We start from the raw sequence: 24,369 nt of genomic DNA, 5'->3' as shown, positions 1-24,369 counted from the left end.
GATTTATGTTCAGTACCTTGCCCGGTACAGCCAGGGAATTGCACTGGCAACCTTTGGCCATGAGCCCTACTCCTTACCTCCTAACCAGCATGCAACACTTGCTTCACTGCCTAAACTTTCCTACTTCAACAGTGTTCTCTCTCTGCCACTTTACAAAAACTTGACCCAAGCATAGCCAATTGGGGGAATCCCTGTGGGAAATGACCAGTCTCCTCCATTGCTCACAACACAAAGCACTTTACACATAAGGAACTGACCAATCAAGAGGCTGTTTACATGAAAAAAAAAAACTGACCAGTCAAACCACCAAAATAAATACATCACAAAAATAGGATGCCCTTAAAAAAGTAAAGATGTCCCGGTGTGAAATGGCTGTTTAACCCACCTGTATGATTAGAGGGTAGATCAGGCAGAGGGTCATCTGGGGAAAGATGCTAGCTACGTCCAGACCTAACACTAGCATCATTACTCCCAGTGGGGCTCCTTGCACTTCTCTCATGAGATGCTAAGACAGACATTCACCTTCACTGCTCTCAAACCCTGTAGCACACAGCCCAACATGAAACGCAGACCCTTCCACGCTCATCTGAAAACATTGAAAAAAACCTCCCAAGCTCAAGATTTACTGAGGTGGCATGACCCAGTCTGGCCTGCAGCCAAGACTTAACAGGAAAGGGAATCCCACTGGGGGATTATTTCTGAGCATGGTAAGAAAAAAAACAACTACTTATATCTGTTCAAACAAAACAGAACCACAGTTTAAGTCAGGCATTACAGAAAAAGTCTGGACAAAAATATTGACGTTGCATAGTGTGCTACAAATACTTGTATCCATAATAGGGATTTTGATGACAACTTACCAGCTGGTGTATATGCAGGACATTGGCAGTGGAAAACTGACTAACCATTAAACAATGGTATTTCCTTAAATAGTGCCAGATCAAGATAAGACACAAACTCGGGTGTACTGTAGACACAGTTGTGCTTCTTCTTATAACCAAGGTTATTCAGACCCTTCCTGTGGCAGACGTCACACACTGGAGAATGGACCTCAATTCTGGGTCTCAAATAACTAGTCCCTGATCATCATGCGACATGGAAACAATGCCCAGAGACTCCACGTAAGAGATGATTTTAAAAGTGTCTAATTACTCTGTGTCACTGGTTGGGCAGTTTGCAAAGTTGCACAAAGTTCACGTTTTTACCCACATATTTATCACCTTAACCGCCTTACCTGGTGGTCCCTCCCGAGGGTGAAAGCACGGGGACGGCGAGATGTATCTGAACAAACTTCTACAGCACAGAAAAATGTCAGCGTACAAATGCTGTCATTGGAGACTTTATGGAGGATGGCATTGATGAGGCTGCAGCCCTGACGTGGCAGTTGCACACAGCCACAGATCATTTGATTATATGGCTTCCCAGCCCTGCATGGTGACTGCTCGTCTAGAGGCAGCCCATTGGCACATCTCAATGACAAAATGCTCACCTAACATCACCTCTTGGCATTGCAAGCAGTCCGGATGCCCGAACGGCGCCAGAGAGAAACCAGCAAATATGTAAATGTTTTTTTTTTTTTTATAGAACGGTGACTGTTGAACTCATCTGAGCTGGTCTTGCCAGTTCTTGTGGCACTGTGATGCCAAAGCCGCAATAAACAAAAAACAATACTAAACATAGCAAACATGTTTGTGATGTGTGCGATACTACTCCATTCTCCCTGCGTGTAAAAAAAAAAGCACAAATCACTAATGGACACATCATACAGAAAGTCTTTTAATGATTCCAGCACAGCAACTTCAATGTGATTCCCCCCCACATCAAAAAAAAAAAAAAAAACACGAGAACAAACAGGATACTTTGGGTGAGAGAGAATAAAAAAAAACATTCAGCATGTCAGGACAACCCATAGAATACCATAATTCTGCAATTACAAAATCACATGCTTGAAAAAAATAAACGCGTAAAATCTGAAGGTCTGTTGAATGTAATGCTGCGGAAACAAATACAGGCATGTGGATTAAGTGCCACTCCTCCGGCACAGTCCAGTTTCCACGGAGCACTCTGCTCTTTGTTCTATGGAAATGCATGCATGCAGGACCTGGGAGTGTTTCTTTGTTCCAGAAAATGTGACATGTAATATAGATGCATCAACCATGCCCTGAAACCTGCCTACTGAAAGATGCTTCCTTCATTAATCGAACCCGGGAAGAGGACAATTCACTTCAGGTTTGCCTCTGTTTATGCTATATGCTAAAATGAGGACAGAGTGCTACATTTTGATGTCTTTACAGATGACCTATATCCGTCCTTAAATTGCCACTTATTGACTGATGAAGTGATGCTGCCATAGTAACTTTGCGTTTCCACAGAACAGTGAAAAATGACTTTACAGACGGTGACAGGTAAAACAATATTAAATTATGCTATGCATTTTAATGCATCTCACCATGATGACCTGAGCCAAATAAATAACAATATTAACAACATCCATCATTAGCTGTAGTCTCTGAACAGTGCCCATTTAGCCCCTTCTTATTTTTCCCAAAAGGGCCACCGCTCTTGAGGTAACTGATGTGATCTTTTAAGCTGAACTGTTCTTACGACCATTTAACCTCGAGACTAAACATCTGCAACTGCAGATACCAAGGGGTCAGGAATATAGTAATTAGCAGACATTTCGTACTGACAGCGTAGCAATCAGTAGACCTCCAGCAGTTGTCAGTGACTTTTCCTCCTCAACTAGTGGCTGCTCTAAGCTGCAAGATTGCTGGGCTTTTTAACACATAACCCAGCACTTGAGATGATTTGCAACAGTGGTAAAAGGGTCACCCAGAAGAGCAAGAGAAGGAATATAAATCCAATTTCAAAAGCAATTAGAAAAAGACTAAAAAAAAAAGCTTAAAAAAACCAGCATTTTATATTACTTACATTTACATAATTCAATTCAAGTTTATTTCTTGTTCATGCACTGTGGACCCGAAGGGCAGACATGGTAAGATCTAGAGAAATTAAAACCTTTAAAAATGATTTTTTTTTTTTTTACAAATTATCTACCCTCTTTTAAAATAAGCACCCAAGAAAACAACATACAGCAAGCTGAAGCTTTATTTACCCCTTACTACTCTCAGTTTGTCACAGCAGCCATCACATGTCCCAGCATGCATTAGCCTCTTGTAGCCTCTCGTGTCCACTTGAGGTTTAAACAGTGCCAGATTTTTGGGCCAAACCTGTCACACTCTTCGGTAACCTATAACACAGCTGGGCTCACATACCCACTCCCTTCCGCATTTTTCAACCACAGTGCAGAATGATAAATAGAGACTTTTGTTCACAGGTAAACATACAAATCAGACAAAAACACCCAAGATCCCACTTCTGTCTCCAATGTAGCAGAACAACCCACATGACTTCTGGTGGCGGTAATGGTTTCATTCCCCTTTTGATCATAGCGAGGAAAGACGGAGGTTTTTTGAGAGAGGTTCATCTTTGGAAGATATAGGTCTTAGAAGGATGAGGTTTGGCAGGTTCTTTGGGTTTGATATCCTGGGACCAAGTCACACACCGCAGAGAGAAAAAGAGCACTTGGAGAACAGAAAAAAATATAAAAGAGGCAGTGTCTAACTGCATTTAAAAAGAGGCTGTAAATAAAGCTATTACAGATGAATCTTCTTCACCAACAGGCCCGAGATTCATAGCTATGTGGACACACCCCTGTCCAAGGTAAGAGCCCCATTCCTGGGTTTCAGCTCAGAGTCCCCTCCCATCCATTTCTTAATGCAAAAATATCTACCAATGAAGGCCCTGTATGGATCCAATGAAGCACATCTGTGAAATGGTGATTGAGAATTACTGCAATCTCTCAGAAAACGTATCTGGGAATAAAGACTTGGTGGACAAAATTATGCTGTGTCTTGAAAAGGTCCATTCCTAGTTAAGATAGCTGGTTTAGTCAGCCAACAAAATAAAAGGATGTGGAGGCGGTCATTTCCAAGTCACAGTGGCTTTGTGCAGTTCAGATTTCACTTTTGTGATTCAAGCTGGTCTGGCTGTGTGCTTTTGAAACACTGTCATACACTCTTATCTATACCACTGTGACAGAGATAGATGAGACCTTCCTCCACCAGGTATTGGTTAAAGGGACAATACGGAATTCACCCTTGCCCTCTACTACAAATACACAAAAACCTCCCATCTGCTACTTTTACACAAAGGTACACATGCGCAAGAAGACACGAGGAAGGACCCACTCGGATTCTGTGGGTGGAGTGTCCCAACTGCAAATGAATAGGTCCAGCTTTCATTGTACAATATTGACTTGAAGACAGATTGAATTCATGGCTTGAGATTAAATTTCCCAGCATCACCAACAGGCAAGAGTTCATGTGCACACCGCAAAAGATGCCGACCAGACTGGAGTGACCTTAACGAGTCCAACCGTCTCATCAAGACATTGCGTATCCAGTTCACAATGGTCTCTTCTTTTGCTCTTTGTAAAATGTAACCCCATACACCCCTCTTTGATAGAAATATGTGTTTTTCTTTAATAATTCCTAAAAATGCATACAATTCTCCGTCGGCTGTGCAAACATTAACAAGAAAGTGTATAGTCTGAGGGATCTTTATGGCTCTGAGATCCAAGAGCAACGTTTGCGAATGATGCAGGTCAAGGCACATTTGGCTTTGCATTGGTGAATTTGTAAAGATCATTAAAAACAGAGTCCTTCTGTGACCGTTGAGGCTACCTGCTCGGCTTCCCCACGTCCACTATGATCTTTGTGTACAGCTGATCCTTCTCCACATTGACCACTTTGTACTCCAAGGAGTTGATGCCGTCCCTGTTCATCGTCTCCCGAGTGTGTGCGATTCTGTCGAACCTGGGGCAGAAACCACACGTCAGAGAGGGGACTAACCTTTTCTTCACAACTGAAACTCAAGTGCAACAGAAGGGTTTAGGGCTGGGCAAGTAGGTGAGGACGGGGGTGGAACTAGCTAGATGCCTTCAGGATGTGTGATGCTACAGTATGATGTAGTGGTAAAAGCGATGAGCCTGTAGTCCAAAGGCAGCAGGTTCAATTTCCAGGTGGGCGAGCGCTTCTGCACCCTTCATAAAGGTGCTGCATCTGGCTTCAGTTAATGGGGCAACAGTGAGGCATAGTGGTAGGGAGCAGGGGAGGGTACTTAACCCCCAGGGCAGGGTACTTAACCCACAATTGCCTCAGTAAATATCCAGCTGTATAAATGGATGAAACTGTAATCTAAGTTACTCTGAATAAGAAGTAACAGTAATGTAATGTAAATATCCAAATATCAATTTAAATGGAAAAAGCATAAAAATTTAAGCCATGTAAGCCATGCTCTGTACAAGGGCATCTGTTACACAGTATAAAGGAATGTTTCTGCCTTTACCCATGTAGAATTTTTGCTTATTTATTTAGGACAAAGGTAAGCAATGCAATTTAATCACATTTCAACTCAGTTCACATGGGAGCACTTCACTTGCTTCCTCATTTAGAATGGTTGATTAATGCCACAGCAGAATAGCAGATGTGTTGCATTTTGCTTAACGTTCCATCTTTTGATTTTCTTTTTCATTTCAGTGATTTTCACACAAAAAAGCTCCTTGATACACTGCCTCAGTAATGGCTGGCTTAAACATATGCTCAAATGCTAAACATTTACTCAAAATCGACGCTGTGACTTCATTAACATACAGGCGACAAGTCTGGCTCATTTACGTTAAGAACGACCTAAACTGTATATATGAGAATTAGTCTGAACGTTCTGGGTTCACTCCGACACCGCTGAACCCGAAGTCTGTGCTTTTCATGTGCTTCGATACTGTTTTCTAATGGATTAAAGACTTTCATCTCAACACGCATTCGTCTTCTCCATCCTTATTTTTTTTCTTACAGTCCAGAATTTCTGAAGACGTGACTCTGGAGAAGAGGGATGCGGCAACAGGGAGTACACTTAAACCCCGTGCCAGTGAGGGGGGAGTTAGACCATGCCGCTGTGTTCAAATTACAGGGACAGTGAGGCTTTGTGAGTCCTGTAACAGGCGGAGCTACCGTGCGCTGTCAAACCACTGCTTTACCTTTGAGGGTTTGGCTCGTTCTTCTTGTCTCTTTGGTGGCGGATCATTCTGCATTTTCCGATGGTGCCATCGGGCCGAGAGATGGACATGCCTTTGAAGCTGAGCCTGCGCGAATGAGAAGCCGGAGTGATCAACGTGAACGTGACATCAGCACTACCTGGAAAAAGCTAACGTTGAAAATCATTATTGTGCAGACAAATGCCCTCAGTGCACTCCCTACACCCTTTCGATATGTCACATGATAGTCCCTCTTTGTGAGTGAATGCCAAAACTAAAGTTCCAAAGTGCAAGTACAGTTGGCACTCTCTTATTGGAAAACTGAAATAACCTCAGAGAGAGGAAAAAAACATTACAAACCAGTGAGACTTCAGGATCAAATGTCTGCTTTCATCAGACAGCATGTCTCAATAAAAATAATGAGATACCATCACCTGTAGGAAGACTAAGTAAGCAAGCTGGGATCGTGCCACTGCATTCATGAATCTGCACAACAATCTTCTCATCTGTTTCACTGAAACTTCAAAGTGATAATTGCTAAATGCTTGGACTCCAGCTCAGGCAAGCTGAAGTGTGGCCGCTTTAATGGCTTCTAGGGTAGCTGTGTGAGAAAACAGTTTTGATGAAAGTTCAAAACATTCCTGAACAAGTTCTTTGAGATTTTTTTTTTTTGTCTTTGTCAGACAGCCACGTCTCACTTTACCACGAATGAGACTGACAAGTAATTAATGAATGACAAAATCGATAATAATAACATCATCATTAACGCTAATAAAACTTATTGACTGTGAAATATGTGCACACAGAACATTTAGAACCCTTTAGTCCTTCACCCCAGATACTAAAAATCTAATCTAACTAAAATCTATCATTCATGATTGAAGTTTAATTCACTGTGAATATACACCACAACACAAACATGCAAGGTGTGGCCAGAACCAAACAGGTAACTGTAGACACTTCCTCAATCAGACCACAAACATCTGATTATATTGCACATCTATCCACGGCACACTATTTGCCTCTTAATTTCCTGAAAACAACACGCTGTATACATGTGAAATTGCGCGTTCATCTTTTTTTTTCCCTTTATGAAAGTCAAACTACTGAATATTTCACCAGTGAGTTGTTTGAATGAGGGGACCTCACTATTTCCAGAACGGATTTTACTGGATTCACCTAAACAGGCAGGCTCGTACTTGGTCTGGATATTCACAGGTATTCACGGTATCAATGTGGCTTCTCTGTCAACATCACTGGCAAACAGGTTCCTGAATCTGGTCAATACTGGAAGGATTATCCTGTCTCATCATTCACTGACAACAGATGGTGTTTCTCAAAGTCAAGGAAGGATCCTTAACGGCTGCATTTCAAGGATGCTACGTCATCGTATCCCGCTGAAGGACTGTTCTGATGTCGAGGATTCTTCGAATTCTACCAAGGCCTGAGTCCTTCGTTCAGACAATTTTCAAGGATGCATAGCATGTATCCTCAACGTCCTTAAAGCACCCACAATCCTATGTGCATGTCCAAGATTCTGTGGCGCGGAATTGAAGGCGGGACCTTTTCAATGACGCACACCTGCACACTCGCTAGACTGTTCCATTATCTATTCTCCGAATGCTAGGAAGGAGTCTTGCCTAGCCTCTGAAGAACCTGACTTGGAAGGACCCGTCCTACCAAGGAAGCATCTTTGACTGAGAAACAGCCACAGTAATCTAATCTAGGCATGTCAACACTTCCACAAATGTACTTTGTCAAACAGCTCTTGGTCAGGTGTGATTGCTGCCGAACAACCTTACTCGCTTGCGTACCATGGCCCTTGCTTGCTCCTGGAGAAATGTGTTGTAGCTAGGTGTGCTCTACTCTCCTAGACAGAGCGTTTATGGCTGGGCACCTTCTCTGACACAAAAGCACATGTTTGAAACCCAGAAACCCACACTTTTCATCCATAGCTATTCAAAATGTGTTATTCACCTAGCTTTTTTTATCATCACAGAGTGCATCACATTCGTATGTGGCTATTGCATCTACTCAAAAAAAGTCAAGACAATTTCCTGATTTTAAGTGCTCATTATTGGTCATTCATAATCAATCAGCACAGTGCTTTCCAATGAAATCTGTATGTGGGACATGGCAAACTAATACAGAGGGGAAAAATGTTTTTCACCTGTGGTGGAAAAATAAAGAGAGTGAGATTTCACCCTCTTACATACACGGGCCACAGGAGTATTCTGGAAAGATTTGTTTTAAAATACCAGTTTTGCTAAACAAATAAAAGGGTGGACAATGCAGGGCATCTCCTTCCTTCCCGGTCCAGGCCACCGACAATGGCTGGGTGCACTGTGCTTCTCTTGGGGAAGAAAATGATAGTCGTCAAAGCACTGAGGCTTCTTGCCACAAGTAAGGGATCCAGACAGAATGAGAGGAACACCAAAGTAACAAAAAAAAAAAAGAAAATAAGAGAGCTGGCATGGGGGGAGGGACAGATGACTTGCGATGGACATGTCAACGTGACGAATGAGTTTTCTGTTGGCCCGGCTCTCTCTCCAGCACTTCATGGCTGCTTATGAGAACTCTCTTACCTGTTGTAAATGTCGTCGTCCTCCCCACCCCAGCCCCAGTAGTTGTTGGGGAAGCCGTTGATCTTAAGATACTGCTCCTTGCTCAGCGATGAGACGCCCCCGAAGTACTGCAAATAGGGCAAACTGAAAAGATGCAAAACAGCCCTGGGTCAGCAGAGGAGAAAGAACACCCAAGTGACTCTTAAAGCACCGATCTAAAACAACTGAGCCAGATGTTCAGAGCAGGACAGCAAACCGCATAATGGCCGAACCCAAAAGAAAGCGCTTTCAGCCTACTGCCACCTTCCTCCCGCCCCCCTCCCCTGGACTTGACTTCCTCTTCGACCCCGACCCCTCCCAAACTTCCTTCCTCCTGCAATCGAAGTAATTCTTCAAACAGACGTGCACCAGTGAGCCGTTTAACTGTTCAGCTGAGTGAAATGAAACGTTCGTGTGCCCGAGACAGCCTCGGTGTAGGTGCAGACATATTTACGTCCATGAAGAAAGCGGTTCCTGTGAACCAGACCTCTTCTGACGTCGGCCTCCTCTTGGACCAGAGCTTTGGCAACTGTGCAAACACTAAAATGGCAGAGGTGTGGTGAGTGATGAAGTGCACAGAAACTGTCAGCCGCCGAGTTAGGACTGATACCCATCCAAACCCTTACCGTATTACCCCTGCGTCTGCCTATGCATCCTTCTTTGAGTCTGGAATATGGTTCTTAAAATGAAAAAAGTAACAAAAAAAAAAAAAAAAAACACCATGTAACCCACATCTCCCGCCAATTCGACAGACGCCTCAGTGACTTTTTAATCACTTCTTAAGCAGCTGAATTCAGCTGCTGCACAGGAACTGCTTTATGAAAACAGGAAATGGAGAGAAAAAAAAAAAGTCAGAGATCTTGCGTGCTCTGATTCAGAAGCGTGCCAGAAGTGACTCCTGAGAGTAAACAACTTTGAGGGCCATTTTGGAACGACTGCCGTGCCTCTCGTCCCTACCTTTAGGAACGCGGCAGGCAGATGGTGTGCCTTGCTCCTTACAAGGTGCCAAGACTGTGACCCTAGTGAGGATTTCTGTGCCGCCACCTGGCTGCATTCCCCCCCCCCCCACCCCCCCACCCCCCCCACAACTTTGTGCCTCTGGCTTAATGGGAGGGCAGGTCATCGGCATCTGAGTCAGCAGTGCTGTGAAGAGAGGGAACTATCTGGCTTTCCCAGTGTGTCTCCTGCCGATAATTACAAGCAGCTGCTCGCCGCGGTGTCCAAGCGGAGTGGAAACGCGCGCTGTTAAAAGGCCCCTATGAAAACCTTCGCAGAGGCGGCTGTGGCGGGCCCCCGCTCTCAGCGCCCGGGCCGACTCGTCTGCGTGGCCCAGACATTCCACACAGGAATTACACCATTTAAGCATCAGGCAGGAGGTCTGGGGCCTGCCAGCTCGCAGACTTTTCCCATATGACTCACGCTTCAGATGGGATGAACGGCGGCCCTGTTAAGCTTCTCTGTAGCCACGGCTCTGACAGCCCTGAATATAGCAACGAATCAAATCATCTGGACTATAGTGATGGCCAAAGATGTCTTACACATGGCTCAAAAGATCCTGAACTCAGAAACTGTCCAGTGTATAGTGATGACCTCTCTACAACTCCAATTATCCTCTCAGTTCTTGTCCTCAACAGCTGTCCTTAAATCCATATTTTTTAAGGGGGAAAAAAACAAAAAAACAAAAAAAATTGATCTAGAGGCCTTAGCTATCATTAACAACTTTCATAGTGATACCTACTTGATGTTAAAATCCAAAAACCAAAAACTTCAAGCTAGGCTGTTCAGATAATGGATGGTAACTCGCAAATGCTAGGCTAACTTGCTGAAAGAATGAAATCTCCATAATGGCTCTATGGCGAACAGCCAAAGACAGCAAAGAGAGCAATACCAGTGACACAGAGCAGGAGGAAGACACCCAAGAACATGGAGAGTGAGAGAGGGGGGTTGTTCTACCGTGACTAGGGTGAGAGCCAAGTCCTGAATTTAATCCCAGTCATGTCATGCAATAGGCAAGGACAGACATACTGACACCTGCAACGATTGTTGTGCTTTGAATAGGATGGGGGATTATTAGACTATGGCACCAGGCCCTGGGGAGAGACACTGTATTCCTTTAAGCATTAATACTTCTGAGAAATTCCGAGAAAAGGTAGACATACAATCTTCACAAACCTAACAGTGAAGTAAACTGGCACTGAGACTGCATTTGCATAATGTGTGCACCAAAAGCTGTAACTCCTTTAACGTGGACACAAAGTTGGGGAAAGATAAGAAAATGACATGGGCTTAGTTATCTCGCAGTGTTGTTTGCCGTTGTGGTTAACCTTCAAGGAGCTAGCATGGTAATGGCAAAGTCAAGTAGCTTTTCAAATAAAACTACTTGCTCGGCGACTTACAGAGCTTAGACTTTTTAATGCTTATTTACACTGCATTTACATTTATGTTACATTTATACAGCTGGATATTTACTGAGGCAATTTGGGTTAAGGACCCTTCCCAAAACAGAGTGGCCTGCTGGAATGTAACAGACAACCTTTGGGTTATGAGCTCTGTTTCAGTAACCTACACTGTAACATTGTTCATGGAGCAGGTAGAAACAGGTTCGAACAACTGATTCTTTAAGCCCAGGGCTTTGTGTCTGGGTGAAACCAGATGCATAGATGCATTGTCTCTTACCTCATGTATTATTCAAAGAACAACACTGGGATTTGTCCACGCCTCAGTGAAACTTGAACTGTGCTAAGCGCCGTGTCTGCCCAATTGGTATCATCAAGGAACTAAAAGTCACGTTGGCATTAGATTCAAGCCCGCTTCCAGTCATAGTCGTTAAAGCAGAAAAGAGCATTCCAAAAAAAAAAAAAAAAAAACCCTTCATATTCTAAAAGTTCAGGTCAAGTTCAAGTGAAGTGTTGAATTAAAACCACCTTCTGAAGTGCTGGAGGCGGTGGCAAATAAATGGCTGTCAGGGGTTGTTGTTTGCTGTTAAATGTAACCTGACGCTTCACAAAGGAACGCACTCCCACACCACGGAAACAGAACAACCTGCAATGGCAGACCAACGCTGAGCAGGTATGCCCGGCAGCCATTTTTGCTTCAACTGCCCACTATGGAGGGACTTACTTGAAGCCAAATTTGTCCATGGACACAGACAGGTGCCTGGGCTGGCTGTAGCACTTGTAGGTGTTGCGGTCGTCCATGGGGATCAGGTCGACGTCGCTGAACACGAAGCAGTCGTAGTCGTACTCCTTCAGGGCCTCCACGTAGCCCACGTTCAGGAGCTTGGCCCTGTTGAAGGTTTCCTCTCCGTACTGAACACGCGTGCCAGGAGGGTGGGAGGAGAGAGGGAGAGAGAGAACATTCTAAGCATACATCATCACATCACAATATTTACATCAAGTACTTACATCAAATAAATCAATCCAGATTTATTTGTTGTTTTGTAGTTAGCGCATACATGAGACCAGTTCTTTAACCACTACACCACACTGCACTATGCCCAGATCAACACTCCTCAAAGCACGCAAGTGTTCCTTTAGGATAGTGTAGTAGCAGAAGATTCGTGGAAGTACTAGCTCCACTGTCTTGGTTCAAATAAAAAAAAAAAAACTTTAATCACTGTATAAAGAATCAGTTTGCATGTAACAAACATTTAGAGTTGAGTGCCAACAGTCATAAACACATCTAGCAAACATTTTGTACACAGTCAAAGACTTCAATGTAAATAAAACTCAGCATTTTTAATCACAGATTGTGTCAGAATCCAATCCCCTGACCTGATGATGTGGCATGTTAAGCACAAGGCCACAAACAGCAGCTATCCATGAAAATTCTACTTCTTGCAGTGCTGAAGTGGAGATATTACGACTTCTCAAAACCACCTCTTCACCTACAACAGCTTTTTAGGAGAATATTGCAGGATAGGATATAATAGGATATGGAAGACACTCCCAATGAGGAGTTGGTATATCCTGAATGAGGATATACCAACTCATACCAAGTTGTTCGGTAAGTAAATAAGGCAAGCTGGTTGTCAGCGTATCTCAAATTTCCAAAGACTACACACACAGTATACAGTACTGGTCACAGGTTTGGACACACCTGATTAAGATAATGAAAAATGTGTATTCAAAGACATTTTGATTTTAAGACTTATGCTTAAATGTTTAATTTTTTTTCTTAGACAAATATAAATCATCAAGTTGATGCCTATGTATGAATTTCTTTCTAAAAAAATGTAATTTAAAAAATATTTTTTGGCTACTCTGAAGAATCTAAATTACAAGATATTTTTGATTTTTTTATAATGCTTTTTTGTCACTGCATAATTTCATTTGTGTTGTTTCATAGTTTTGATGTCTCAGCTGTTATTCTAAATAATAAGCGGAAAATGATAAAAATACAGAAAGAAAAATCTGTCCAAACTTTTGACGGGTACTGTGTGTTCCTGCATTTGCAAGGCAAATAAGCCCAGTAAGCCCTTGAGCTTCTCGAATAGCAGGAGACATCACAAGGAGACACATCTGTTGACAGGTGAGTCAGACCAAAGCACAGGTAAGCAGAGCTAGGCTTTGGAAGTGAACCCATGGCTGTAACCCACAAGCTCAGGGTGGACATTTTGTGGTTTTTCGCCACAAAGTGCTGACTGCTTCTATCCCATGGTCACCTGGCTTCATGTAGCATACGAACCAGTTCACACAGTTCAACCAGCCATCGACTAGCCAGTTGGCTGACATTTCAACTGGTTAGCGTGCAATGTTGACAGCACATCCACAACAGACCACCGCACCCCAAAATGGGCATACTTCAACATTTTTACGTCATCAGACGCAAACGTCAGAAGTTAAAAAGAGGCCTCAACTGAGGATTTGAGGACCCAAATGTTCATTTTCCCCTGCAGTCTCATTACAGAATTAACACATTCATTCTCGTTGTCAATGTCCTTCAAACTCTGAATAATGCTAATTACGCTAGTCAGGAAAACTGCTGATTTGGGGGGAAAAAGCAGTCAAATGGTTACATTGTACTGTATGGCCAATGTATCAATCATTTCATGGCCAATAATGGTGACCCATAAGACATGCAGGAGAGAACCCACCTTTGAGTCTTCTGTCTATACTTTTGTGCGATTAACAAGCTGGCCAATTTAAAAAAAAAATCACCCTTTTTAGGCGATTCCTTTTTTCCTGACTGTATCCAGTTTGGAACTCCCTTTAATCAGCCATAGTGGGAAAAAAAGTTTCAAGTTAAAAACTAACCTCTGATCTTTTTGTTATATTCTGTGTTCAATGTAACGTAATTACTTTTCATTAAAGCGATTTACTGTGAAGTGCGCTAAGGTAAGCCTACCACAGGAGACATTAAATAGAAAGAAACCAGCTGCTGAAAAGTGATCCTTAACTAAAACCTTGCTAGACTGAAAGAAAGGAAAAAAAACAGTTTCAAGATCATTATCAATTTAAAGTTCTCTACCCTCTCTGTTGCTCAGAGGCTACTCGTGACGCCAGACAGATTCCCTACTTTCCTAAGGAATTAACAGAATGGTAGAATGACTGCGGATAACAGAATTTCCATTCTCCAACGGAATTGCGCATTTCAAAATGGAATGAAACGCCAGTTTCCACAGCCATGAAATTGATAGCAATGCAACAAGCACAATTAAATGGAAGTACCAGTTCAAAAGGTTTAACCAATAAAATATGGGGGAGGGGCATGAGTACTGACTGACACTTGGCAACATATTACAGGGAGCAAGAATTAATGCAATATAAACTGCGGTCTGCACCTGTGCTTGGTGCCTGTCCTCCTCAGAGCTCACGCAATTAACGTTCCGTTTCGGGGGAAAGCACACGGGCGAAACTGTGACCGTCTTTCATTTCCTGAGAACGGGTGGCAGCTGTTCTGCTGCGAGAAGCTCGACACCGGGCAATCACCAGAGCCGGTGCTGCCACCAACATTTCTTTGAGCGCTGGATTATTCATATGGAGATTAAAAACATGACCCCCTTCTGCAGACTCCATTCTGAGGTGCCTGTACTGTGACATCCGTGTGGCTTCTCCTCCCAGCTATGAGCCCGGATTCCAACAGAACCAGACCCTCCACTTGCCCACAGCGTCTCTGCATGTCATGTTTAATGGATGAGTGTGGAAAAGGCACCTGTGTCTCATCTTTATTCAACAAGGGGGGGGGGGGGGGGTAATTGCTGTGGTTTGTGTGCGAGCGATTCAGAGGGGGAGAGAGAGAGACCAGCCTAGCCTCATAAAAAAGGCTGTGGGACAGGAGCTCCCTCTCTGAAGGGCGGTGCTGGTCTTCCTACGTGCTCTCGGATTCAGTCTTTCCTTTTTAAAATGTGGGCCTGTGACAGGAGATGCCCCTCGGGGACGCCTGATGCTGGGAGGGCTTTTGTCATGGCCGTTTCACTCTCCCCCGCCGTGCGCGGCGTCTTCAGTTGCAAATGGCGGAGCACCAGGGCGGCTCCCAAGCTTTCAGCGACGGCCGCCGGCTTCCTCCTCAACGGGTCAGCGCAATGACACGGTTCAGGCGTCATTACAAATGGAAACTCTACAGTAGAAGCTTCAAGTCTGATATGCGTTTTTCCACTTTAGGACATTTAGGATGCGACCACTCATCTGATTACTTGAATATCTGACCATTTGGCCCGTAACAGAATTTGAAGTCCTCTTAACTAGAAATAACTAAATAATATACTAAAATATACTAAAATAATATAATATACTAAATAATATAAATAACTAACTAGAAATGACTTAACTAAAATCAAAAGTTGTATTTTTTTCTCATCTTTTTGTGGAAGACAAACTAAAACCCTGCATCAGATCAGATGATTTACAGCTATTACTATGTCCTTTCTGAAAGTGTGAGTGAATGCACAGAATCAACTGGAGTACCACACAGTGCTTGAGGAAAATGAACGTGATCAAATATTTTACTTTGCGAGCCACTGAATAGTCCAGTATCAAATTACTCTAAATCCATAAATAAGAACGTGGTATCCATACATTGCCCAACTCTATACACTGACAAGTAAAACAGTGAATAGCCGGTTGGGATCATCAGACTGATGACTGTGGACCAGAAACAAGACACAGGGTTTTCCAGCTCAGGTTCCAGCAGGGGACAAGGGGCTAGTGTCTTTTCTTCAGAAGAGGTCATTGCCCCACATGTTAACAGCATCGCAGAAATGTCGAAGGTGTCGCCTAAGGGCTGTCACCTGAGCGCTGGCTGTTCTGAGTTGTTCCCTACAGTGCAGTGCCACTCCTGTTCATCTTACAACTCTAGACAATGGTGTGCATTTCCACAGCAAGCCGTAGGCGAAATGTGCTTTTGCAAAATAGCATAACAGGGAGGGCGCATAGACATTTAAGCCCTTACACACTGCACTCATTTAGTGGTGCACACCATCTAAAATACTGCATATCACCTTGTTGACGCGGTGACTTGTGGCGGCAGGTTAATGACTACACAAAATGCAAATTCACCTCATTTATCATACATGCACACACCCAAGACTTCATTTGGTGTTCCCTCTATTCTGATTGCACACAGTCAGAAGAACAGAACTGTGGGCCCGTTGATGAAACACAAGTTGATGAAAGTTAGTCTACCATCTTGGTAATGGTATGTGCTTATGGGAGCACTTTTGCCTAGACCTAAACAAATACTATCTCTTGTCAACATTTGGGCCACATTCAAAGAGCAAGCCCCATTACTCCTCCTGAAAGTAGTCAAATTGCTTCTTTTTATCACGGTCATTAAGAATTTTTGATAGTTCTTCACGAAGCATGCCTCACTGAACACAGCTGGTCAGCATTCTTTGCCTTAGCTTCTTAGCTGCTTCTTCCCTGTTAAAACAGTAGGGCTACCCCAATACCTTTCCAAGCTGCTGGTGCCATGTACAAGAATAGGGCTGCCACTGTCTCCTTTGCCTTGTAGTTAAATGAACATCAGTCCAAAGATGATAATTTATGTCTTGCTGTTCTCTCAGTCTGTTCCCAAACCATCACAATATGGTTATATTGTATTGCATATTATAATGGTTAACCATCACAATATTGGTATATTTATTCTGCACTTAATGAGTTAATATATTTTGGATAAATATATTTGGATATATCTGTAGAGTATTAGCAGTTAAGAATAGTTAACTTAATCCAATATTTACTCTTTCTTGCAAAACATTACATTGCTAGCTGCTGTTTCAAATGTTACACCTGCTGGTAATGTAAGGGGGGGGTGTGAGGGTGAGGGTGAGGATGAGGGGTTGGGTTAGGCAGGAATGCAGGAGTTCGAGATTTTTAATAAGTACATGCTGTGCCTGTAGGGACTTAAGGTTTGAAAGGATGCTGTGGTAGTCCCTGTTCTTAAATCTAGTTGCCCCAAAACTCTTAATGATTTTAGACCGGTTGCTCTTACATCAATTTTAATGAAAATCCTCGAAACACTGGTAAGGTCAGTTAAGGAAAACTGAGCATGCACTTGATCCCATGCAGTTTGCTTATAAGCCACATAGAGGAGTAGAGGATGCCACAGTCACTTTGCTTAACTTACTTGTTAAACACTTGGAGGGAAATGGGTCTCATGCTAAACTTCTATTTGTTGATTTTTGTCCACTGCTTTTAACACAATTCAACCCCATATTATACCTAGAGGCTTTTAGAACAATTTGACTTGAGTAACAATGTTGTGGGCGGGATTCTTGACTTTTTAATTAATAAGACACAAAGAGTGAGGGTAAATGGAACTCTGTCTGACCAAGTTTGCTCCTCCGCTGGCTCCTCACAAGGATGTGTGCTTTCGCCCCTTATTATTTATTCTCTACACAAATATGTGTTAGAGTAGGTAGGAAAATAGGACCATCTTAAAGTATGCCGACGACTCTGTTATTGTTAGTCGGCTCAAGGACAATGAGACCAGCCATTTGTCAAGTGGTGCTTCTTTTTATCACGGTCAATAAGAATTTTTGATAGTTCTTCACTAAGCATGCCTCACTGAACACAGCTGGTCAGCATTCTTTGCCTTAGCTTCTTAGCTGCTTCTTCCCTGTTAAAACAGTAGGGCTACCCCAATACCTTTCCAAGCTGCTGGTGCCATGTACAAGAATAGGGCTGCCACTGTCTCCTTTGCCTTGTTGTTAAATGAACATCAGTCCAAAGATGATAATTTATGTCTTGCTGTTCTCTCAGTCTGTTCCCAAACCATCACAATATTGTATATTTATTCTGCACTTAATGAGTAAATATATTTTGGATAAATATATTTGGATATATCTGTAGAGTATTAGCAGTTAAGAATAGTTAACTTAATCCAATATTTACTCTTTCTTGCAAAACATTACATTGCTAGCTGCTGTTTCAAATGTTACACCTGCTGGTAATGTAAGGGGGGGTGTGAGGGTGAGGGTGAGGATGAGGGGTTGGGTTAGGCAGGAATGCAGGAGTTCGAGATTTTTAATAAATACATGCTGTGCCTGTAGAGACTTAAGGTTTGAAAGAATGCTGTGGTAGTCCCTGTTCCTAAATCTAGTTGCCCCAAAACTCTTAATGATTTTAGACCGGTTGCTCTTACATCAATTTTAATGAAAATCCTCGAAACACTGGTAAGGTCAGAAATCTTAAGGAAAACTGAGCATGCACTTGATTCCATGCAGTTCGCTTATAGGCCACATAGAGGAGTAGAGGATGCCACAGTCACTTTGCTTAATTTACTTGTTAAACACTTGGAGGGAAATGGGTCTCATGCTAAACTTCTATTTGCTGATTTTTGTCCACTGCTTTTAACACAATTCAACCCCATATTTTACCTAGAGGCTTTTAGAACAATTTGACTTGAGTAACAATGTTGTGGGCGGGATTCTTGACTTTTTAATTAATAAGACACAAAGAGTGAGGGTAAATGGAACTCTGTCTGACCAAGTTTGCTCCTCCGCTGGCTCCTCACAAGGATGTGTGCTTTCGCCCCTTATTATTTATTCTCTACACAAATATGTGTCAGAGTAGGTAGGAAAATAGGACCATCTTAAAGTATGCAGACGACTCTGTTATTGTTAGTCGGCTCAAGGACAATGAGACCAGCCATTTGTCAAGTGGTGTGAGGAATCCTATCTTCGATGAAACATATCTAAGACAAAAGACATGATAATTGATTTTAGAAGACATGCCCACACACATTTGCACAGTGAATTTCAGCTTCTTCCTTCAGGACGAAGGTTTATAGTCCCACAGTGCAGAACAAAGCGGTATAAAAGTAGCTTTGTTCCAGCAGCCATTACTCAGATGGTTTAACCAAAACTGGTTTAGAGATGCTTTGTACACGTACTTTGAAAGAACGCCAGTGCCTGTGAAACTGGTCTCTCAGTTACATTCTCTGCATAGCAGGTGGGGCTCGAATTTAACACCTGAATTCCAACAGGTGGACAACAACACGGGGGCTCTTATCAGCATGCAAAATACCATTTCTCCGGACAGAGCGCAAGGACGTTTCAGTGCAGTATGTCTGTGGGACTTAACACTTCATCTTTTGCCTGGCCTTATGGATCACAAGGAGAATAGCATTTAATATCAGTGCTGGGGGATCAATTCTGTTTCAAATGAACTGAAATTCAGTTCATTAACTAGGAAAATCCTGATAGGAAATGATGGACGATTTTCAGTACAGCCACCAAATTTCATTTCCTTCCCTGACTTGATCTGAATGGAACGGCCCAAACGCTATTTAGTATCCTGATAGCCATAAATGCTGGAGGTGTATTTGGGATTCCTCTCAGATTATAAAGCGCGGCTCCTACATGGGGCTGGGCATGTTGTTTCTTGGCTCCTGGGATGGTGAGGTGCTGGACCGGCAAGACAAAGTTGCCTCAGCTGTTTCAAACTTGCTCAGACAGCACTCCACCAATAACACACGGATGATGACAGCTTAAAAGGACAGAAAGCAACCCACTAAACGCAGAGGAGTTTAAAAAAAAAAAACAACCCTTTCCTGTCAGACTGGTGGGGCGGCACACAAATTTGCCGAGTGGCCGAAGCAAAACAGGAGACAGGCCTGCACATCTGTGAGAATTCACCTTCCCCTGCAGGTGGGAACTCGTGACGTCGCTCCTGGCCCCTGCTCTCCCCACCCTTCCTGTGACTAACTTGTCTGGTGAACCTCAGCTTTGTGTGCGTAACCTGCCGTTTACCTCATGGACGAGATAAAATGAGGAATAATTAGCTACGTTACTTGGCAGGAGCATCCTGGCTGTTTATAAGATTCGAAGAGCTGGATAGTGGAGCTGAGGCCTTCAGGCAGATACCGCCAGGCCATCAAAAGTGTCAACAGATGTTCTGTCTCACTTAATGAGCTAGTCTGAACCACACAGGCAGAAGCAACGCTGAACCCCATTTCCAAGTCAGAGCAATGTCCCTCATAACGTTTTCAAAAATATGTGGGTCAGAACATTAATTCTGGCCTTTGAGGTGGTGGGGGAGTTCTGTGTTCATATGACCAACAACTTTCATTTAATATAGCACATTTTGCAACCAGGGTTGTCACAAAGCCCTGTACAGAGACATTTTAGAGGGAATCAAAAAACATCAAAAGATAACAAAACAGATCTGTTATACTGTATACTACCCCAGATGTCAGAGTGTAAAGGCAAATCAAGAAAAAAATTCTTCCACTGACAGGTGGCATAAACCAGACCAAACAACCTAGGCAGCATAAACATGACCAAGAAAAAAACAATACGCAGAGCAAATGTATTATAAGTGGTAATGTCCCACAATACGCTGAACTTTGGCTTCCACATTGGACCTGTCCTCTTCAAGTCACACAGCAAACACAAAAATCATTGCGACATTGCATGCTGAACTGAAAACTCAAAGAAACAGTTCTGACTCAAAGCCTGACACGGTCCTGTCCTACTTTTTTGTCATTATATCATCCCATATAATTATATAATCATATGTTCATATATTCATGTCATATATTCAGTCAACATTGTTGAACAAAAACCCTTCGGCGACAAGTTTTGCAAACTGTGAGCACACAGATAATTACCTTCCTGCCTTCTAACCTTTCGTGTTTCCAGGGGTGGCAAAATGCCACCCTTGACTGTGGTGATGACAGCAACGGTGCCTAGGGTAAACGCCTCTATGATGTCACATGACGTCAATAAACACACCGGCACAAAGAAAGGCTGCGGGGGGGGGGTTATTGAAACTGTCTCTTACCTGGTTGATGACGTACACGCCGTAGTCCAGCTGCTGCCGCTGCAGGATGGGGTGGAGGTAGTACAGCCAGTATTTGAGGTGCTCGTCCCGGTGACGGAAGGGGATGATCAGGGCCACCTTCTGCAGGGCCACGCAGTCCTTGGGCTTGTACCGGCCCCCACTCTGGAGGTGCGGGTTCTGGCTCCTGACCCCGTCCAGGGTGACCGGGTCAGAGAACTCCACCCTCAGTGGACCCACTGAGAAACACACACACACACTCAAAGGATCCCGGGCTGCTCAGAAATAGGTCTGGCTCATTTGTCTTTGTTCACTTCCTCTAAAACTCAGGCATGGCACCTTGTCCACACTGTGCGTGTGCGGAGTAAGCATTTTGCACTGTGCTTTTTGTAGATGTTGCTGTACACTTTGACCCTGCGGTGGGCTGAGTGCTGCGGCCAGTTGCTTTCCTGTGATGATTTCTTTTTAAAGGCCACATTGCGCTGGATGCAAGCCCAGACTGCCAGTTAAAAAAAAAGCATACTGTACATTGTGAACTGATCGTTAAAGGAACAATAAAAAAACACTGCATTTGTCCTCCCAAGTGTCTTATCTGAATGTTAACTATTTTCCTTTTCAGGGGAAGTGTGAGAGCAAAGCTCTCGCAAATTCCTTTTCCTTATTTTGTCCCAGTCACATTAAAAACACATTGCCCCCGCCAGAGTGATAATACTGTATCTTCTAGACTGCATTTCCTGTGCAGATTACAAGCCCCGTGGAGCATCTGAGAGAGTTGATGAGGAACTCCCAAAGTAGAAGAGGAGCACAGTGTTGGTTTTACAAAAACAAGTGATGAAAAAAATTCATCCCTTTAAGAGACACCAGCTTTTTTTTTTTTTGCCTAACTGGGTGTACGCAGATGGAGGTGGAAAGCCCCCATGGCTCATAATGGGAACTGACACACATGCTTAAGGTTAACTCACTGACTAGTCAAGATTCTAGACCACTAAACCAAGTTCACAAATGGGGGGCGAAGAGCAACAGTGAGGCTTAAACCCAAGGTAAAGCAAATCACGCGGGGGTGGGGCACATCGATTACAGCTAGCAAGTCTGACTTGCCCCCAAACGAAACTTTGGTCGCCCCCCCCCCCCAGCTGCCGGCACTACGCGTCCTCCTAATGCCGTTCCGAGCTTCCTAACCGCACGTGTTCGTTAGGACGCGGTCGGCGCGAACAGAGGGCCCCTCTGTGTGCAGGATTTACTCCCGCGTCTCCGCCACGGAGAAAGGCTCTCTCTGTTTCTGAGCGCGGCCCCGGGGCTCTTTCACAACTGAACCGCGGAGAGGTTTAAGTGGGATAATCACAATTCATTCATTTCACAGAATGTCACCTGTAAGCAAAGGGCCCAGACAGTCCAGCCGACTCAATTATGGGGGAGGCCTGGCAACAGCTGCCGCGAGTCCGGCGACAAGAACTACCCGCGTTTAACAGCTAACCTCGTAAGATGACCTGACAGTGCCGATTGGCCATGAAAACAGGGTAAAAGGTAAACCCACATATAGAGGACGAGCCCTTTAAAATGTGGCAATGACCGAGAAGAAGGAGGCAAAATAGCCCTGTTTTGCAATTCCAACATTAAAGCAAATTATACACCTGCTTAGCCTAGATAGGGCCTATGTGTGCCTAACAGCAACACATCTTTCCATGGGGCAGGCTTACATATACGAAACTCAGCCAATGCATAACATCACCATCACTATTCAGGCATTATATATATATGACTTTTGTTGTCCATGTTATTACAGTTCAAAATCAACCACAGGCAAGAAATGAACACATACAAAAGTACACATAAAAAGAACATACACAGCTCTCGCTATACCAGCATCCTCTGGATACGCTGGTTTTCATTCCGGTTCGATTGAGCTGTTAAATGAGTGCTGATCTCTAATTAGCTGCATTTAAATCTTCCGTCAGCTCTGTTATAGATCTGGCTTGTTGGAAACGTTTGCTAGGAGAATGACAATGGCACATGAAAGATATTTCTGTAGGTTATTTCTATTCATTTGAGCCCCTTAAACTAATTATAATACAAACAAGTAATCACAATTGATTTCATTAGCTGTTCAATGAGGCCCAGAACAAGAAATCAAACTAATTATACTTCATTGGGACAGATGTACCAACTTTGGAGAGCTTCAAGGTGCACATTCACAACAATATGTTTAACAAACAACTTTTGTTGCGCTACATGAGTAGAAACTCATATTTAACAGCATATTTCGTTCACAAAGACTTTATAGAAGACTAAACCCTACATAAATTAAATATTTATTCAAATAAAGACCAGTGTTCAGGAAACAATTCAGTCAAACCAGAGTAATAGTTCAGATGGAATGAAAACCAGCAAAGAGGACCAGGATTGGGAAACACTGCACTGTAAAGTATTATTATTAATAGTATTATTATTATACAGTATGTGATACACCACAATATTCCCAATATTAAATCTATCGAATTCTTATAATTACCTTAAATTACTATTCCAGCGATATCCACATCTCTATAATAATTTGTACCAATTAGCTCAGTTACTTCAGCCACTTACCAAGAAGCGGTGACGGATCCGGACATTTGTCCAGTGCTCTGGCCGCCTTCTCTGTGGCATTTGGGGTCAAAATAACTCTCGTTGATACAGCGCTGTTCTTGGTTGTCTCAGAAATGTTGTATTTTGAAGATACTGTAGAATTCTCGATCTGAGTCGGAATTTGCGTTTCTTGGTTTTGCAAAAATGAAATGCGCAGATCTAAAGTTCGTACATAAAAAAATAAAGTAACTGAAAGGTGAACAACACAGAGAAGCACAACTACACTGCATATTCTGTGTAGTAATGTGAAATTAAGAGTTGTGTCGCCCATTATACGTGGCTCAAAAAATCGAGTCTGAAAAAAAAAAGATTGTCTAAAGCATACGCACAAACTTAACTGGCAAGTTCGTAACGTTACAACAAAAGAAAATCCAAATTATGATTCAGACTAGCTGGCTGGCAATCTTCGGCACAATCACTCATTTCAACGCAGAAAGTTTTAAAACTTCTCTTCCAAAAAAGTAAAACTTTACTTCTTATGAGTTGTCTTTTTTAAAACATACGCCAACCAGTTTCCGTGAAAGAGGCATCGTTTTCCGCTTGAGTGTCTTCCTCAACTAGCTAGCTATCAATTTCAGGCTAGCTAGCTACATAGCTAATCAGTCACATTATACTGCTTATATTAGCCAGCCACTTATCCATTAGTTTGTTAAAAGTTGTCTTCAAGTTTTGTTTACCCGCAGAGGATGTCTGATTTTTTTTAAAACCGTAATCTGGAAGTTGAGACTCCTATTAAAAGACAGATCTTGATTTTTTTTTTTATTCCTTAAACAGAAATGTAGCAAGCGCTAAATTCTTCTCTCAGCTTGCTGGCGTAATCATCCAT

The 24,369-nt window shown here is 43.0% G+C and overlaps 1 protein-coding gene across 1 annotated transcript; it reads right to left on the bottom strand.

Annotated features, from left to right (window-relative positions):
- Positions 1-1,820: 1,820 nt before the first annotated feature.
- LOC118769563 (beta-1,4-galactosyltransferase 1-like) lies at positions 1,821-24,369 on the bottom strand. The gene is made up of 6 exons (XM_036516705.1): positions 23,505-24,369; positions 20,922-21,157; positions 11,818-12,005; positions 8,680-8,802; positions 6,098-6,202; positions 1,821-4,877 (listed from the first exon to the last, which is right to left on the bottom strand). Exons 1-6 carry the CDS (start codon positions 23,812-23,814, stop codon positions 4,742-4,744), a joined length of 1,098 nt encoding a protein of 365 aa, XP_036372598.1. The 5' UTR covers positions 23,815-24,369; the 3' UTR covers positions 1,821-4,741.

This window comes from Megalops cyprinoides, chromosome 22 (genome assembly GCF_013368585.1).
Source record: "Megalops cyprinoides isolate fMegCyp1 chromosome 22, fMegCyp1.pri, whole genome shotgun sequence".
Taxonomy (NCBI): Eukaryota; Metazoa; Chordata; class Actinopteri; order Elopiformes; family Megalopidae; genus Megalops; species Megalops cyprinoides.
This window is presented reverse-complemented; position numbering and strand designations above follow the sequence as displayed.

Bases quoted from the DNA above. Each gene is read 5' to 3' on its own strand.
- LOC118769563 (XM_036516705.1), bottom strand. From the start codon at position 23,814: ATGGGCGACACAACTCTTAATTTCACATTACTACACAGAATATGCAGT. The intron at 8,803-11,817 runs GTAAGTCCCTCC...GCATCTTTTCAG, and splicing joins ATGGACAAATTTGGCTTCAA to TTTGCCCTATTTGCAGTACT. The intron at 6,203-8,679 runs GTAAGAGAGTTC...TCATTCGCGCAG, and splicing joins GACGACGACATTTACAACAG to GCTCAGCTTCAAAGGCATGT.